Here is an 18,190-nt window from a genome sequence, read left to right as displayed (position 1 = left end):
CCCCGACACGACCCTCTCCCTGGGGTCCCAAGGTGCCTTTCCTTTGGTCTCAGACAGATCTCAACTGCCTTTGACATGCAGGGGAGCCATTCCAAGTGGCTAACTGGCTCTGTGCTGGGCAACAGTTAACTGGGTTCATCTTCCTCAGCCATCCAGGCCCTTACCCTTTTATCTGCTCTCAAAGTCTTTCCCTCAGGCTCCTCCTTTCCCTCAAGCTCCTCCACCAAGCCCGGCTGGTCTCCACTCTTTGCAGCTCTCTCTCTCTCTGTCTGTGTGTGTGTGTCTGGGGGGTGGGGGTGGTTCTCAGGCTGCCTTGCCACTAAGGCTGGCCTGGGCTTGTCCTGGGCCTCTGGGGCCACCCCAGGGCCTTCCCTTGCCAACCGGATTGGCCTGATGGTGGAGGGAAGCTGCTGGCCTCTGCCCGCCTCCCACCCCCGAAGTTGCGCCTTTGGTCCACGGCCTTCTGCCTGGGCAGTCCTTGGGCTCTCTCCCCTTTGTGCCTCTGTGGCTGTTCCCGGGCCCTCTTCTCTTGGTAGCGAAGACCTGACAACAGGGAGAAGCCATTGCTGCTGGCTGGTCTTTCCCTCCGGCGTACCTGGTGTGCTCAGGCCTCCCCGCAGCCATGCCTCCTGACTGCTGCAGTCCTCCTGGACCTGGGACCACCCAGGGAAGAGTTCTTCTCAGGCAGGTTGGGACAAGCCATGGCAGAGGGCCAGGACTCTGGAAGCACAGTCTCCAGACAGTCTGAGTCTAGCAGATTGCTGAAGATGCATAGGATACGTAGGAGCTGAGGTAAAAATGGCATGAGGGAACAGTGCAGGCCATATGTGTAGAAGTCTGTCTGAAAAGGAGCAGGATAAAGTGAAGCCCTATTGTACTTTCAAAGTTAGCTTCAGCCATGTAAGCAACCAAGTTCACACCACAAAATAATAAAATAAAATATTCTGTCCTTGTATTTGACTGGATGTTCCTACTGATCTTGCTCCATTCTTGGGACAGTTTCTAGCCAAGCACGGTGACTGAACAGAGGATCTCTCATCCCTCCAGAATACCCCATAATAATTCTCACAAACAGAAAATAGAGCCTCACTACTTACACTGTGGACATCAGTGTAGTATAACAGAAATCTTTTTCATCATTCAAAAAGATTTAACTTCACAAAGTTCGTATGGGTCTACCTTAAAGGCTGGTCTAGACCTCACAAAAAGAAATCTTTCATTTTAGTTTAACAGCCAAAGGGTGTAACTCAAGGCCATGTCTGAGCTCAGCATGTGAGAATTTGTCTCTAAAACTGTGATTCTGGAGATTTTCTGGTATCCCATGTAGGTATCATCTGCTTCACCAGCTAGATCAGTGGTTCTCAACCTTCCTAATGCCACGACCCTTGTGGTGACCCCCAACCCTAACATTTATCCATTTTACAGATTGAGAACACTGATGCAGAGAGTCTTAGGTGACCCCTGTGAAAGGGTTGTTCAACTCCCAAAGGGGTCCCGACCCCCAGGTTGAGAACCACTGAGCTAGATCCAGGTGATCTGGTGTGGGAACACCCTAAATCAGTGGTTCTCAACCTGTGGGTTGGGTCCCCTTTGGGAGTCGAACGACCCTTTCACAGGGGTCGCCTAAGACTCTCTGCATCAGTGTTCTCCATCTGTAAAATGGATAAATGTTAGGGTTGGGGGTCACCACAACATGAGGAACTATATTAAAGGGTCGCGGCATTAGGAAGGTTGAGAACCACTGCCCTAAATTGTTGCAGTGCTAAAGTGGGGTCTGATCACTGCCTGAATGAGAGTTCCCTGGGAGACCATGCAGATCACACCAAGGTCCTCAGCAGAGTTCTACCTGTCTAATCTCACTTACTGAAATGTACTTAGAAAGGCATACCTGTGTTTAGGATTGCACTACCGGGTTTCTAAGGGAAAAGTGGGATATAACAAACAGTAAATGAAAATGTCACCAGCTGTTTTTACAAGAGGCACCTTGCTTTCCTCAGTTCTCTGGTTAGGTCCTACAACAGACTGAAAGATACTAATTGATTCATTAGTGGAGAACAGTGGGGACCTGTAATACAGATGTGTGCATTAATACTTGGGGAGATCTTCATTAGGACAGGAGTTAGTTTAGATGGCCTTCAGATCTTTTCTAGCCTTACGAATAAAAGAATCATCCCTTTTCCTGCTCTTAAGTGGTGGATATTTTTTCCATCTGGCAACTGGTGGGGGTTATTTGGAAATATTACAGGGAAAAGAGTTAGCCAGGAAAAGAATCCCTCCCCAGCACACTGCTCTAAATTAACTGGAAACCGAACAGTTAATCCAACTGTATTCTCTCACATAATTTGCATACATGCACAACTTTCTGCCACGCCTGCTTTCTACAAATCACACAAATGCAATAAAAAAAAACTGTTTTCCAAATCTATCTTCAATAATGAAGCACAACAGCTCTCTGTCAAAGAGAGTTAAACCAGCATTAGGAACTTCAACTAATATTCATGTTAACTTTAACCAGGCAGGATACATTATGTGGTTGTTTGTGGGCTTTTGGGGCTGCGTGGCCATGGTCTGGTAGATCTTGTTCCTCACGTTTCTCCCAGACCATGGCCACACAGCCCGGGAAAGCCCACAACAACCAGCTCAGTTGTTTCACGTGCAAAAGTTCAAAATGAAGAGTTGGGTATCGAAAAAGCATTTTCTTGTCTTGTCAAACTGTACCAGCCTTACAGAAAAATTCCAATATTCACAAGTAGAATCTGGGAAACAGGCAGTGCAAGCTATATGAAGCTTGCTTTGTGATTTATCAGTAAAACTGCAGGGAGGTTTGGTTTATCCATCTTCTCAAGGCAGAAGAGCACAAGTGCGGTCCCTTTTGCAGCTGGCCTCTTTTTTTTGCTTATTTCGTGGTGACACATCATCATTCCACTTTTGACAAATCTGGGTACGACTGCATTTGTAAATAAATCCCAGCTCGAGCGCCCAGCACCAACCCTTCGGGTTCAAGCAGAGGACTCGGATTCAAAGTTCCTTTGTTTCCTTTTCAGCTCAAAACCCACATTTGATAATTGGAAGAAGCCCATGTTAAGATAGCTGGGCTCAGATCCCGGCAGTCCTATTTCTGTTTGCAGCAAAGACTTTGAACTACTGGCACTTCACCTCCCCGGCTCCAACATCTGACAGGCTGCAGGTTAATTAGCTACTTGAAAAACAGTTCAAGACCCTCACATTAGATGATGGGAAACACAAATTATTTTAGTCCATTTGTTCTGACTGGGAATGGCACCGGATAATATAATGCAGAAAGGAGAAAGCAGAATTTATGCTAACCCAAGGGCTCTCTAAAGAGCCCCCGAGCTTCTGTTTTGTGGCAATATTCTCTCCGCTGGATACCTAGAAGGCCATTTTATGCATAAAGAGAAAAGCAGGCCCTCAGAGAATGTGCTTTTGCGTTACGATGCAGGCAACTGCTTGCAACCACTTTCGCGGCAGTGAAGCCTGCAGCTATCAGCTCTCCCACTGGGAAGCCAGGGGTCCAGAGCAACTCAGGGAGCAGCTGCTACAGAGGGGAAATTTACAAGGGAAGAGAGCAGTTTAAGTGTAACTTGCAGAAATCAAGGGACAGCAGCCTCGGGTCAAAGGGTAAAATTTAAAAGGCGGCCTCCCCTGAGAACACAGGGAGGGGCATGTGATTAGTTCTGCAGAGAAAAATGCTCTCTTGATTTATTTTTAAAATTAATTTGATGGCTGTGCTGACCCCCCACCCCCCAACCAGTATGCACCTGCCACTTCTCTATGACACAGTGACAATCATAACCTCTGTTCCACTGTATGTATCAGGCCACTAGCTATCTTTAGAAAGAAAACATTGAGCTTAATATATTCTATATTGGCATTCATTTCAAAGCTAGAGATTAAACAGAGAGCCACTTCTCAGACCTAGGTTTGTTCCCCTAATCCCCATCGGGTTTTAAACGGCCCGTGGCTACATTCCCCCCCCCCCCCCCCCCGCACAACCTCCCTTCTCCAAAACTCATTAGAATAGGAAATAAAATGTGGCTCCATGGAGACAATGTATTGTAAAGTTTTTTGCTGTAATTCGTGGTGTGAAAACCTGCAAAGACACATGTAACCAGGCTATTCTGTAATGAAAAGCTGTAAAGAACACCCAGGTGGGCAACACAATACCAGAGGCTAATTGAAGCAACCAATAATATTCCTCAATAGAATCCAAGAGCACGTTGTTCACAGAGGGAAACTCTACCTCCTAACAGGAGGGGAGAAAATCCTCAAAGACAAATCATCACGGTGGCTAATTCCATTGCTGGTCACCTTTTGCCTGATGAATATCGGCAAACAAACAAAATAAACCCAACAAAGATGCAAAAGACAGGCTTTCAAGAATTCAGATAGGTCTCAAAATCTAAGCAAATCAATTTCTGACCTTGGGCCAGTCATTCCCCCAATGGTATTTTCTCCATGTGTACCGTGGGGATCAATTTGATAATGAAACTAGACCCCTGTTCATTTTCTACGAGCCTTGAAGTTAGATAACATTTTTTGTCAAATACAGGGCAGGGACAGCTGAAGAAAGGTCTTAATGAGCACTGAAAATTCATACTACGCTTCATCCAAGCAATGCTGCTCAAAGAAACCCCGGCCATAAACACTGACAAAGCATATCTTCTTCCTGAAAAATGTGTACTGCTAATGACAGGGTTAATGATGTTTGAGCAGCCTCTCACCCTGACCTGCCCCTCCACATATTCCAGCTTTAATGCACTTGCATGATTTCACTCTCTCCCCTCCCCAGCCCAGAGCAGAGGGTGGCCTCCACCTCCAGTTATTTTCTACATGGTTGAACTCCCTGGTGTCAGATTCAGGGCTTTACTGCAGAACAGAATGCATTAAGTGTTCAATGGGCCAACCCCACGAGGGATAGAACCAGTTTATTTTCCAAGGGTGACAGCCAAGATGACAACCTCCCTCCTCCTCCTCTGCAGACTTTTTCAAGAACGTTCTCAAGTCTGAAACGATGGGACAGTGTTTTTCTTCTGTTGTGCTGAACTCTTATCTGCCGGGCCTGAACCGTTCAGCTACCCGTAGGACAGTGATGGCGAACCTATGGCACGGGTGCCAGAGATGGCACTCGGAGCCCTCTCTGTGGGCACGCGCACACAGAGTTCGCCATGTGGGGGGTGGAAAATCACCCCCCCCCACACACACACACACATCTAGGCCGGCCTGGGCCACTGAGCATGACGTGTGCGCACCGCGGTGAGCAGGGAGGATTTGGCTGGCGGGCCTGGTGCCTGTGCTCTGGGTGGCTGCTGCGGGGGGGGGGGGGGGGCAGAGGAGACAGAGATGCTAGAGAGGCACAGATTGGTGCGCGTGGGACTTGCTGGAGGCTAGAGTAGGCTGGCCCCTGCTTGAGCAGGTGGGGCAGAGGAAGAGGGAGCCAACCGTTTTTTTCTAAACTAAAACCTCAGCATTCACTCAGCATTCATGGCACTTTGTAATAAATAAGAAGGGTTTGGGTTGAAAATTGGGCACTCAGTCTCAAAAAGGTTCACCATCACTGCCGTAGGAAGTAACAGTTAAGCCCACTGGCAATTTCCGGAATGGGCTCCCTTGTTTTTACTAATTTCTCACACTATTGAGATTCCTTCTGTGGAACATTTCTGTAGGAAAGATTATGCCGAGTGTCATCTGCACCAACAGGCTCTGCTCGAGAATTCTGCCCATTCCCTTCTCCTCAGCAGCCGACGACGTGGTGCTTGGGTTCAGTTGTTAATGGAAATATAATCAACCCGAGCTTTTTCTATTTTATCCTAAGAGAACAAGTAAGAGAGCGGAGAAAACTCAGAGCCATGCCCCACTAGGGCCAAATTCTCAATGAGGTGGCAAACAAATCAAGGTTGTAGCACTTCAGGTAGTGAATCACAAAACTGAAAACATCCCCTCCCCCAGCTCCACATTAAACAAACCTAGCCCACTATTTCTCAGATACACTTTTCTACATATAAGGAAATTGTGTATGGAGGAATATAGTTACTGGCAACCTTCTCAATGAATTGGACCAACCCAAGTACATATCTGTCACCTCAGAGCAGTGTTTCCCAACCTTTTCGAGGTCAGGGTACCCTTGACCTCACTCTTCATATCTCACGGTACCCCTGGCGCCACCCTCCACCTTCCCCTCCTAGTGCCCCTGCTTGCCACACCCCCCCCCCACCTTCCCCTCCCAGGGTGAAGGGAAGCACGGGGGGGGGGGGGGCTGCTGACCTTGTGGCAGGCCCTGCCCCATGGGCTAGCTCCATGTCCTTGCTGGCGCCGGTAGGAGACACCACAAAAATGAGGGGGGGTAGTTTTGCCGCAGTACCCCTGGGACATGCTCACGGCACCCCAGGGTACCACAGAACCCTGGTTGAGAATGGCTGCCTCAGAGAGAACAAGCCAAGTATGGTGGGCCTTCTCGTTGCTCTGAAACTAAGCTCCTTGGCGTTTGACGTTTCTGTATTCCCGTTCTGATCAGACCTGTCCAAAAGAATATTACCCGAACTACAGATGAAAGAGAGTCAAGAGTCTGTCCCAGCACCACAATTTCAGAATCACATGTCCAAACCTTATTTCACCTCCTTACACAAACTGTGTAGCTCTATATAGGTCATGGCGATGGAGGTTATGAATGCAATCCTGGCACACTTACTTAAGAAATGGCCCACTGAATATAGTGGGTGCTTCTTAGTAAACATGCCCAGGACTGCACTACATACACAGTCTATCAAGAATTCTCACCAAAACAAGAGAAAACAAGAAGAATGGTAAAATTGGTATATTTGCAACGATTCCTCCAACATCTGCTCATTTGCCATAGCAGCACTTGCCCTGAAACCTTACCTTTTTGGTGACTGTGGAGACATTCAAGCCAAATCTCTGAGCCCTTTCCTTTAATTTGTCCATATTTACCTATGAAAGTTATAAGAAGCAGTTAAATGCAAATTCCACTAGTCTGGAATTTAGGAAACCGAAACAAAACTTTTATTTCTGGCAAAGAAAATTATGACACCTGAAGCAATATTGGTTTGGGTGAGTTTGCTATAATCATGGAAAAACATTTCTCCCATCAGTGAAGACTGCATCCTCTCACCAGTCAGAGCTGAAAGAAAACCAAATGATGGCACCCAAAGGTGCATTTTTTTAAAAAAATGTTCACAGTACAGTGGAACCTCAGTTTTCATTGCCTTCGGTTTTCATCGGTTTTGGTTTTCATCAATTTTTTCAGTGAAAAATTTGTCTCAGTTTTCATCGATTTGCCTCGGTTTTCATCGATTTGCAGTAAGGTGCAGGGGTTTGTGGAGAAAAACCACCCGGACAAAGCTGTTGTGGGCCGTGTCTGTAACTTGTTTAATGACAATGTCTTGCCCCATTTCAGACAAATCTTCAAGAGGCGTCAGAAACAGACCTCTTTGGACAGCTTTCTGGTGCGACATTGGTCCACTGGCTCTGAAGCTGGTCCTAGTGTTATTGTTTGTTACTGTTTTCAGCATTAAACACTATGTTTATTCACCAAAAAATGTGTTTTTGGTATGTTTTTTGGAGTGCCTGGAACAGATTAATTGGATTTACATTGATTCCTATGACCATCATCATCATCATCATCAATTTTATTGAAAGCCATAGGCCATTACAGTATTACAATATTGTTACATTACAACTTCTGAGCCAACTTGTTATTCCAACAGGTAAGAAAAAAAAGAAAAAAAATTCACTAAAAATCCATCATTGAACACTAAATCTTTCACTTTCCCCCCTACAATATGTCTGAATTGTATTCCCACCTAACTTAAACCAGTTTAGGTTTGATCATTTGCTTTATTACATTGTTGGAGCGAATCTTTGTAGCTGCCAAGGCGAATAGGCCAACCCTATAGGATATATAGGGATCCAAATCCGCAAGGAGAAGGTATAATTTGTCTGAGTCATAATATACCTGGGACAGGGATATAAAACTATTCAAAAACTTAGCCCTAGGCTCTGCGTACAGGGGGCAGTTCAGAACATAATGAGGTAAACATTGATTCCTATGGAAAAGTTTGCCTTGGTTTTCATGGGTTTCGGTTTTCATCGATTCTTTTCGGACGGATTACCAACGAAAGCCGAGGTTCCACTGTTGTTTTAAAAAGCTGTTTCTACTGCTTGTTTAAACAGCCCTTGGAGTGCGAAGATCAATTTTGATATGCATCAGTATACAAATGGACACTACCGCATTTGTTGCTTCAAACCCAGCCAGTACTCTGCCTCCAAATTTAATGCATTTTAAATCATCTAGTTTGTATTTCTAAGAATACAGAAGGAATTGTACATACCACCCAATTCTGCAATATAATTAACACAACAAAAGAAATGAGTATCAGATAAAAGAAAACCCTCCCACCAAATTTCATTCTGTTTTTGAAGCTATAAATTGCTCCACATAATTATGATTAGGATCAAGAAGCATTTAGTTTGGGGTGGACCTGAATTTTCATAGGGCCTGCTTTTTTGCCAGCAAATGCTGACTTTTGAGGATGCACAAAGTCCTTTAAAAGCACAGCACTTCACCAGAGGGAAATCACCTTCAACATTATTTAATTAGTTATATGTCATCTTTTCTGCTTGACAAGTCAGTTGTTCAGATCGAACATAGTAAGATTAAAAAAATTAAGGCAGTGTTGAGAGGAAGGGAACTACCTCCTATTAAGTGGCCATAACAGACAATTTGCACTGAAAATTTGATACACAGGGCAACATTCCCCCTTTGTTGGCAAATCATTGTGGACCCCCACCCCCCACCCCCTTGTATGGCTGCCACAGCCACTGTTAAGACCAGGATTTTGTAGCAATGTTTAGTCCCACTATTGCTTGCCCAGGGAAGAAGAGGATCACAGCACTTCAGATAGCTTAAAGTGGCAGTAATCCCCTTGAAGGAGGCAAACATTTTTACTCCTCTTCAACAATCCTCCCGCTCTAAGAACGACTCCCAATACTGGAAACCCCATCTAGCAGGGCACAAAACTGTGGTACAAAGAGAGTGCTCATTTACTGACGCAGCTTTGATTTGCCCTAGATTATTTTAATTTACCTTCTCCCCCCTCCCCCGCAGCTTCTTTTAAACTATTTCAAGCTTGGTATCGCCTAAACCACATTTCACAACGTAATCGGAGGAGGGGCATCATGAAGTCCAAACAAGGAGAAAAGCGAAGTTAGAGCCACTTAAGATGTGGGAAGGGAAGGCTAGAAAAGTTGCAGAAATCAAGTAAGGCCGGAGACAACAACAATATGATCCACAATAGAAGCTGGGGTGGGGGGGACAGGGAGGAGAAGAACAGCGAATTTTGCAGCATCTCTGAGAAATTAGCAATATGTTTTTGTGGCAGACTAAATAGAGGGTGTAAAGGGAAGAGAGAAATCAAGTTACTGAAGGCTTCTACAGAAGTCTATTACCTTAGCAGTGGAATGATTAAATTTGCAGCATTGGCACAGTCACCAGGAGGAATACTGATTACTATTAAGTATTTCCAAAAGCAATAACCATGTCATTTTCAGTAACAGGGTAAAAAAGATGGCCAGCATGCCACACGACGCGCAATACAACAAAAATACATAAACAAAACATCTCCTGTCACTATATTTATTTATTTTATTTATTTTTTGAGCTTATATACCGCCCCATCCCCGGGGGGCTCTCACGCGCGGAAACGCACCTCCACCAGCATGAATTGTGCTGGTGGAGGCTCGGAGGCCGTTCGCATGCTATTGTGCGAGCAGCCCCGATTTGCTCCCCAGCCAGAGAGGCTGCTTCGCATAGAGCCACCTCTGGGTCGGCCCCCTCCACTGACCTGCCTGTCCAGCATCACTCTGGAGGGCTGCAGGGACTCGCCCACGCTGCAGTCCTCCAGAGTGATGCTGGATAGGCAGGTCAGTGGAGGCGACGGGAAAAGTGGCGGCGTCCTGGCATTACGGCTCGTACCGCGCTGACAGGAAGACGCCGTTTGCAAAAAACTTGCTCGTTGAGCAAGGTTTAAAGCGGCGCCTTTGCGCCACTCCTGGGTGGGCAGGACGGTGGTGCTGCGATGCAGCAGCGCCTCCTGCGCAAACAGCACCCTAGTGACAGCGTTTTTTCTTCCCTAGGGCGCTGTTATTTGGCCGTGCAGAAACTATGTTTTAAAACAATTTTGAGACAACCATTCAACAGTGGTGGTTTATCAATTTTGTTCTTGAGGGGAAAGAGATTGCTCAAAATATCCTTTGTGAACCAAAGTTTGTTTAAAAGCCAAAAACCATAACTGAAAGCCGAACAATCACTTACTGTAGTCTTACTTTCTGTAGACAGACCTGAAATTAAAACAAAAAAATTACATTGTAATTAGATCTGAACCGAGCAAAACAACTTCAGATAGATCACGATGCAGAAGATGAAAAAAGCAGCAAGACCCATCCGGCCACTGTGCCACGTGAAATTTACTGATTATGAAAAATGAGAAGTAGTAAAACATGCTTCATGACTGTAGAACCAATCCCTAAATCTTTTTCCTCCCAAATACAACAGAAGATGTAACGGAGGCCCTGCAACTCACTGCCACAAAGATTCAATAAGCCAGGCTGATTTTTAATAGGGCAGGTCGTGAAAATATTGTCACATGAAGGCCATCTGTATGCAAATCTTAAAAACGGCATTGCTACCTCTGCCAGACACTCCATTGGGGCCACCCATGTTCTATGGCCTGCAGTCAAATATTCTAACTATCCTTATACAGCCTACATTATATACCACACGTGTTGCAACATTGCTTCTAATATTCGCATTTGAAGGGAAATCTCCTCGTATACAGGGCTTAGGCTAGTTGTTACCTGCATTTATTTGACAGTTTGCCCCAATGGCCAATTTGGCTCACAAATGTGCAGAAGTTGGTTCATACTCTGACCCACCCCAGAACACACCACTTTTAACTCATTACGTTCCATGCTTTGATTTCCTGGGGTTCAAAGAATAGAAATCCTGATTTACAAATCCTGGTTTTCCCACGTGTTCACAGTGAGATCATATTCATTTGAATCAAGGGAATGTTGCAAAGATACTAAAATGTATACAGTTACCATATATACTCATGTATAAGTCGAGTTTTCAGCACATTTTTTGTGCTGAAAAAGCCCCCCTCGACTTATACACAAGTCAGGTGTACTTAAAAAAATATTTTAGAGTTTTTATTTTGTCGGCCACCAGGGGGCGCAGTTTTTAGGCTAGCGGCACCAAAATTTCAAGAATTTTTCAAGATACTCTCCTGATGATACCAGTGAAGTTTGGTAAAGTTTGTTTCGGGGGTTCCAAAGTTATGGATCCCCAAAGGGGGTGCCCCCATCCCCCATTGTTTCCAATGGGAGCTAATAGTAGATGGGGCTACCATTTTGCGGGTCCATAACTTTGGACCCCCTGAACCAAACTTCACCAAACCTGGGTGGTATCATCAGGAGGGTCTCCTAAAGATATTCTGAAATGTTGGTACTGCTAACATAAACATTCCTCCCCTGACAAGTTGTGTGAATTTTCCTTCTAAAATGACACCTACCATGTGCAATTTTAAAAATATGTACACTAAAAATAATGAACTATTCTTTTAAAAAGCAGGGTAGTTTTGAGTCACAGTGAACAGGCATGTTCATTCCAGTTTTTATTCTAAGATGCATTGTTTAAAACCCTTCCTTACAAAAAAGTTAAGGCTTTTGTACTTTTAAAGTTATTGTTGATACCATATTGTTCTTGTTGACCCTCTTTTCCACTTACAGAGCTAGTTTACTGTTTTTCTTTGAAATAAATATTCAAAAACATTTAACCTACTGATGCCTCAATTAATGTAATTTTATTGGTATCTATTTTTATTTTTGAAATTTACCAGTAGCTGCTGCATTTCCCACCCTTGACTTATACGCGAGTTAATAAGTTTTCCCAGTTTTTTGTGGTAAAATTAGGTGCCTCGACTTACATGTGGGTCGACTTATACACAAGTATATACATAATTAAATTTTCAGAATTTTCTCCCAATATCAATTAATATAAAATTAGTATTGCCAATTCTCAAAACTTCTAATGGGAAGCGACACCGAGAACCCAGGCATTGCTAACAGCACCCAAAATATCACAAAGGCAACTTTTCTTCATTCTTTGCTCCAAGTTCCCGTGGTATTTGGAAAGAGGCAGAAATCTGAAAAGATCCCAAACAGTCATTTCAAAGAAGGGCTGCAGACACTTGCATACCTTTAGCAGAAGCTGCAGGCATACCAAACCTGTGGGAAAAAAGTGCAGAGTCAGTTACGGACTCCAAAGTTTAGATTCCAGCTTGTAAAAAAAAAGTGGAAAACATTGTAATGACAGTTTATGAATTGTGAACAACTCTTCTAAAACGTGCTTAAGTGGTTCTTGGATCAGATTAGCCAACAGTGGGTTCTCTGCCTATAGCATAACTTCAATGATGAAACACCAGAAGAGTGCCAATAAAGTATAATTTCGACTATCCTTCCTTGTGGTAAATTATTTGCCATTCCACATTTGGTAATGACTACTCAAAATTCACAAGGCTCAAAACACTGAACACAGACTATGACAATCATGGAATGCAATGGTCAGAGACAGGCTTTTGCATTACACATTTTCTTTTTAACTTGATACCTTTTGTCTGTATATCTATGGTACTCATGGATACAAGAAGTACAAAACAGGGAACATGACCTCCATATATCTAATTCCCAAGTGTTTTAGGAATTCCCAAGTAATTCCCTATCTGAAGATAGCTAAATCTATGGACCAGGGCCACCCTTATCTCAAACAGATGCTTCTGCAGATTTGGGGGACCCCCTAAACCAGGGACCCCCTAAACCATGCTGGTAGGGGCTGATGGGAATTGTAGTCCATGAACATCTGGAGAGCCGCAGGTTGCAGACCTCTGCCCTAAACCTTCAGAAAAAATGATATAAAAACATGGGTTCTCTGAACAAATGCAAAGAATGCCCTTACCTCAGGCTGGCAGCAGTGGCACAGCCTGGTAGCTGTGATGGGCCCAGTAGAGGCCTGAACTCAGTTCTGTGCCAGCCCAGACCAGTTCAGAAGAGCCACTGAGAAAAAGAGATGGAAGGTGGGGGAAACCCTGAAGTTCCCACCTGCAGCAGTCCATGCAAGCCACTGAGGGAGTGGGGTGTGCGTCGGCATGTTCGCCTGGACTGCTCTGGGTGCAGACACTGAAAACAGGCTGTGGGCAGAGAGACACTTGGTGCCCACTGCCAAAAACAGGGCTATGGGTGAGGGGAGAAGAGCCTGCAGGTAAAGGAGATGGAGGCGAGGGAAGGGAAGGGGAGGAAGCTAGGGGAGCAAAATGGGATGGCTACTCCCACAAGTTTCTTGTGGGTGCCCACCTGTATATAATAATATCAGCATTTAAACAATTTATTCCATTTAAGGTTATAATATTTGTTTTTTTATGAAAGGGATTAAATGTGCAATTTTGATATGCAATTTTGTGCTCGTTTTGGCATCTGCGAGGGAGGGATGCACTCCTACCTGGGACAGGACATTTAAAGGTATTACTACATCCTATTCAGATCTTTACAAAGCAACAGAGTGCCTATGCTGCAACCCATGATTCCACTTCCACGTATCCCCCAGTGATTCTGCACAACCTACTTAAATATAACTTAACAAAAACTTTCCTCAGTACGGCAGCAAAGAGTGCCAATATCACAATCGCAGACTTACCGGGCTGCTCTCGCAGCTTTCTTGCTTTCCAAACTTACAGGGACATTGAATCTCTCTGCCCGTTTCTGCATTCTCTATTGTAAGAGACAACAAATCAGCAAACACAAATGTGATGCAAACACCATAGAAAAAGAGTATGTTCCAGTTCTAGACTACCACATATCTGTATAGTTACTGTTACTGTCCATCTCTGACCATTAAAAAGAACTATTTATCCTCCCAATTTGGAGCCACATAAGCAGAGGGAAGGAAGTATTACTTACTTTCATTTGATTCACAAGAAGGAAGTTGATTCTATTCAGATAAGCCTGCACAAATGCGTCCAATAGCACCAATATTTACATCTAAACTGAACTCAACTCTAGTTGTTAGCGAAGCAAACTTGCAGTAAAGGTTTTAGAGTCTAGCAACTTCTATTACTCAACCTAGTTTCTCTGAATTCAGCAATGTCTATTTTATTTATTTGGTGCAATCAAATATAAGCCAAGATTGGCACACAGACCTACTGAGGTGTTTACGTTTGTCTTTCCCCATTCATATAAGTGGTGGTGTCATTGTGTCTGGTACATTAGAAATGGGCTTGTGCTAATTCACATGCCCATTTCTAATGTACCAGACATGATGACACCACCACTTATATGAATGCAGAGAGACAAATGTAAACACCTCAATAGGTTACTTCCTACTGATTATTAATGTTTCACACTAGTATATACCCAAAAACAGACTGTTTCTAGGATGCATCTTCTGGCTACCACATAATGTTGCTTAGACCAGAATAGAGAATTTTTTTAAACAGTTAATAAACTATAGTTTAATGGGGGGGAAAACACACCAGTCTATTTCAATGAAAATGCTTATTATTAGAATGTCTAATATTTAATGTTTAATGCAATAATGTAATATTAAAACTTTTTAAGTATATAAAAAAAGAACATGTGTGAGACATGACTGAAAACTGAGAAGGGAAGATTGACGTTTAAAGAGAGCGAAGAAGCCAAAATCTATGGTGAACAAAATTCTGACAGAAACGTTTACTTATTCAGTGGAAAGGAAATTAGAAGATAGCTCAAGGGGGCACTTCAAGTTGACTGACTACATGACTCTTTTCCTTAGTCTCATTGGTGAAAACTGCAAATTATTCTCGGAGGAAACATCCCCTCCCCACAAACTCTTCCCTGAAGCACAATTAACAATGCTACCCTAAGCAGAGCTACACCCTTCTAAGCCCACTGACATCAAAGGACTCAGAAAGGTGTAAATCTACTTAGGGTGGTATTGTAAGCTGTTCTGCTCTTTCTGACCTGTAAGTCAAACAGGATCCTTGACGTGGTTTTATCCATAATGAGGCCTCACTTAAAATACGATGCCCGGTGTCTTTCTATTGTTACATTAAGAGTCACTAGTTTACTTTAATGGATGCTTCTGCCTTAACTTTTCTAAAGTGCAATTACAATGTGCTGACAACAGTCAAGTCCACCCTATCAGTCCCCCTTGTGATTTTTTGGTATAAGGCCTCTTACTCTCCCCACATGGCTTCTGTGACCCACCACACCTTTGCATGAAAGTTATGAATTATTCCCCTTTAATTAAGCTTCTAAACTACCAAAAATATTAGAGCAACCCTCTCTCCAAAGAGAGGAGGCAGACAGAACAGTGTGGCCAAATGTCCTTGCAAGCATAGGACACTTATAACTCGTTTTTAATGAGCTCCCTCCTCAGCCAAAATACATAGTATCCCATCTCATGCTCCAATTGCTATGGGCAAATTTGGCCTATGAGCAAGACCTTCTGGAAAGAGGTTAACTTGCCTAGAAAGAAGGGAACATTTATAGCTGTTTTCCATCGACAGGGGCATCTCAACTAGATGAGCCCAAAGGTTAATCCAAACCGTCCTTCAGGTCCCTTAAAGCATTTTCTACTCTCACTTCAACAAGACTGACTCTAGCACTGGAATTTGAAGACTGAGCTGCCTATTATTCAGTATGGGAGGGAATTTGTCAGCAATTGTGAATTAACTTGGTGATAGGATGAAACAGAAGTAGGGTTTTGTTTTTTTTCTCAATTAGCGTAATTAAAATGTGGTGCTGAGGCATGCCAAGCAAGAGGCAGAAAAAGTTGTCGATTTCATCCAAGAAGAATCTCTGACCAGAAGGTACATAAGCGGCAGGCCTGCGTAACTACGAAGTGAGCAAGTAACATTCCCTCTGAGCTACAGGAAGCAAGGGTCAATTCAAACTGCTCACAAATGATTTGGAAAGGTTTTTTTAAAGTTTCTTTTAAAAAAAAAACAACAGAAATTGTTTCACAGAACATTGGTTTGAACCCAAGATCGTGTGCTTGTACGGAGTCTCATAAACATGACATAAGAACATAAGAACATAAGAACAAGCCAGCTGGATCAGACCAGAGTCCATCTAGTCCAGCTCTCTGCTACTCGCAGTGGCCCACCAGGTGCCTTTGGGAGTTCACATGTAGGATGTGAAAGCAATGGCCTTCTGCGGCTGTTGCTCCCGAGCACCTGGACTGTTAAGGCATTTGCAATCTCAGATCAAAGAGGATCAAGATTGGTAGCCATAGATTGACTTCTCCATAAATCTGTCCAAGCCCCTTTTAAAGCTATCCAAGTTAGTGGCCATCACCACCTCCTGTGGCAGCATATTCCAAACACCAATCACACGTTGCGTGAAGAAGTGTTTCCTTTTATTAGTTCTAATTCTTCCCCCCCAGCATTTTCAATGAATGCCCCCTGGTTCTAGTATTGTGAGAAAGAGAGAAAAATTTCTCTCTGTCAACATTTTCTACCCCATGCATAATTTTATAGACTTCAATCATATCTTCCCTCAGACGTCTCCTCTCCAAACTAAAGAGTCCCAAACGCTGCAGCCTTTCCTCATAAGGAAGGTGCTCCAGTCCCTCAATCATCCTCGTTGCCCTTCTCTGCACTTTTTCTATCTCTTCAATATCCTTTTTGAGATGTGGTGACCAGAACTGAACACAGTACTCCAAGTGTGGCGTCAGCACCACGTGTCTTTATATAAGGGCATGACAATCTTTGCAGTTTTATTATCAATTCCTTTCCTGATTATCCCCAGCATAGAGTTTGCCTTTTTCACAGCTGCCATACATTGAGTTGACATTCCCATGGAACTATCAATTAAGACGCCCAAATCCCTTTCCTGGTCTGTGACTGATAGCACTGACCCCTGTAGCGTGTATGTGAAGTTTGGATTTTTTGCGCCTATGTGCATCACTTTGCATTTTGCTACATTGAACTGCATTTGCCATTTCTTAGCCCACTCACCTAATTTATCAAGGTCCGCTTGGAGCTCCTCGCAATCCTTTGTGGTTCTCACCACCCTACATAATTTGGTATCATCTGCAAACTTGGCCACCACGCTACCCACCCCTACTTCCAGGTCATTTATGAATAGGTTACAGAGCACTGGTCCCAAAACGGATCCTTGGGGACACCACTCCCGACATCTCTCCATTGTGAGAATTTTCCATTTACACCCACTCTTTGCTTCCTGTTTCTCAACCAGTTTTTAATCCATAGGAGGACTTCCCCTCGTATTCCTTCATTGCTGAGTTTTCTCAATAGTCTCTGGTGAGGAACTTTGTCAAAAGCCTTTTGGAAATCCAAGTAGACAATGTCCACTGGTTCCCCCTTATCCACATGCCTATTTACATCCTCAAAGAACTCTAGTAAGTTTGTAAGACAGGATTTGCCTCTGCAAAAGCCATGCTGACTCTTTCTCAGCAGGTTTTGCTTTTGTACATGTTTATAATTTTATCTTTAATGACAGATTCTACTAATTTACCAGGAACAGATGTCAAACTGACTGGCCTGTAATTTCCCGGGTCCCCCCCTAGATCCTTTCTTAAAGATTGGTGTGACATTGGCCATCTTCCAGTCTTCAGGGATGGAGCCTGATTTCAAGGATAAGTTGCATATTAAAGTGAGAAGATCAGCAATTTCATGCTTGAGCTCTTTAAGAACTCTTGGGTGAATGCAATCTGGGCCAGGGGATTTGGTAGCATTTAGTTTATCAATGGCTGCCAGAACTTCTTCCTTGTCTACCACTATCTTCGTTAGTTCCTCGGATTCGCCTCCTAAGAAGCTTGGTTCAGGTGCAGGAATTTTCCTCACCTCCTCTTGGGTGAAGACAGATGCAAAGAATTCATTCAGCTTTTCTGCAATTTTCCTGTCATCTTTTAGCACACCCTTTGTTCCTTTGTCATCTAACGGGCCTACCGCTTCCCTTGCTGGCTTTCTGCTTTTGATGTACTTGAAGAACTGTTTGTTGCTGGTTTTGATGTTCACAGCCATGCGTTCCTCATAATCCTTTTTTGCCTCCCTTACAGCTAACTTGCTTCTCTTTTGCCACCATTTGTGTTCTCTCT

At 43.8% G+C, this 18,190-nt stretch overlaps 1 protein-coding gene across 4 annotated transcripts in view; it reads right to left on the bottom strand.

The window, feature by feature from the left end:
• Positions 1–18,190, bottom strand: part of LOC125429600 (SAP domain containing ribonucleoprotein) — a 111,607-nt gene that overhangs the window by 56,875 nt on the left and 36,542 nt on the right. For 2 of the 4 annotated variants that reach the window (XM_048490844.1, XM_048490843.1), the window contains exons 6-9: positions 13,784–13,857; positions 12,293–12,321; positions 10,349–10,374; positions 6,898–6,966 (exon numbers count right to left, since the gene is read on the bottom strand). In XM_048490844.1, coding sequence (XP_048346801.1) covers positions 6,898–6,966; positions 10,349–10,374; positions 12,293–12,321; positions 13,784–13,857 — 198 coding nt within the window. The remainder of the gene's footprint in view (positions 1–6,897; positions 6,967–10,348; positions 10,375–12,292; positions 12,322–13,783; positions 13,858–18,190) is intronic. The other 2 variants (XM_048490846.1, XM_048490845.1) reach the window with 1 other exon arrangement.

Source organism: Sphaerodactylus townsendi, linkage group LG03 (genome assembly GCF_021028975.2).
Source record: "Sphaerodactylus townsendi isolate TG3544 linkage group LG03, MPM_Stown_v2.3, whole genome shotgun sequence".
In the NCBI taxonomy this organism is placed as follows: Eukaryota; Metazoa; Chordata; class Lepidosauria; order Squamata; family Sphaerodactylidae; genus Sphaerodactylus; species Sphaerodactylus townsendi.
The sequence above is the reverse complement of the archived record's forward strand: the minus strand, read 5'-3'. Positions and strand labels throughout refer to the sequence as shown.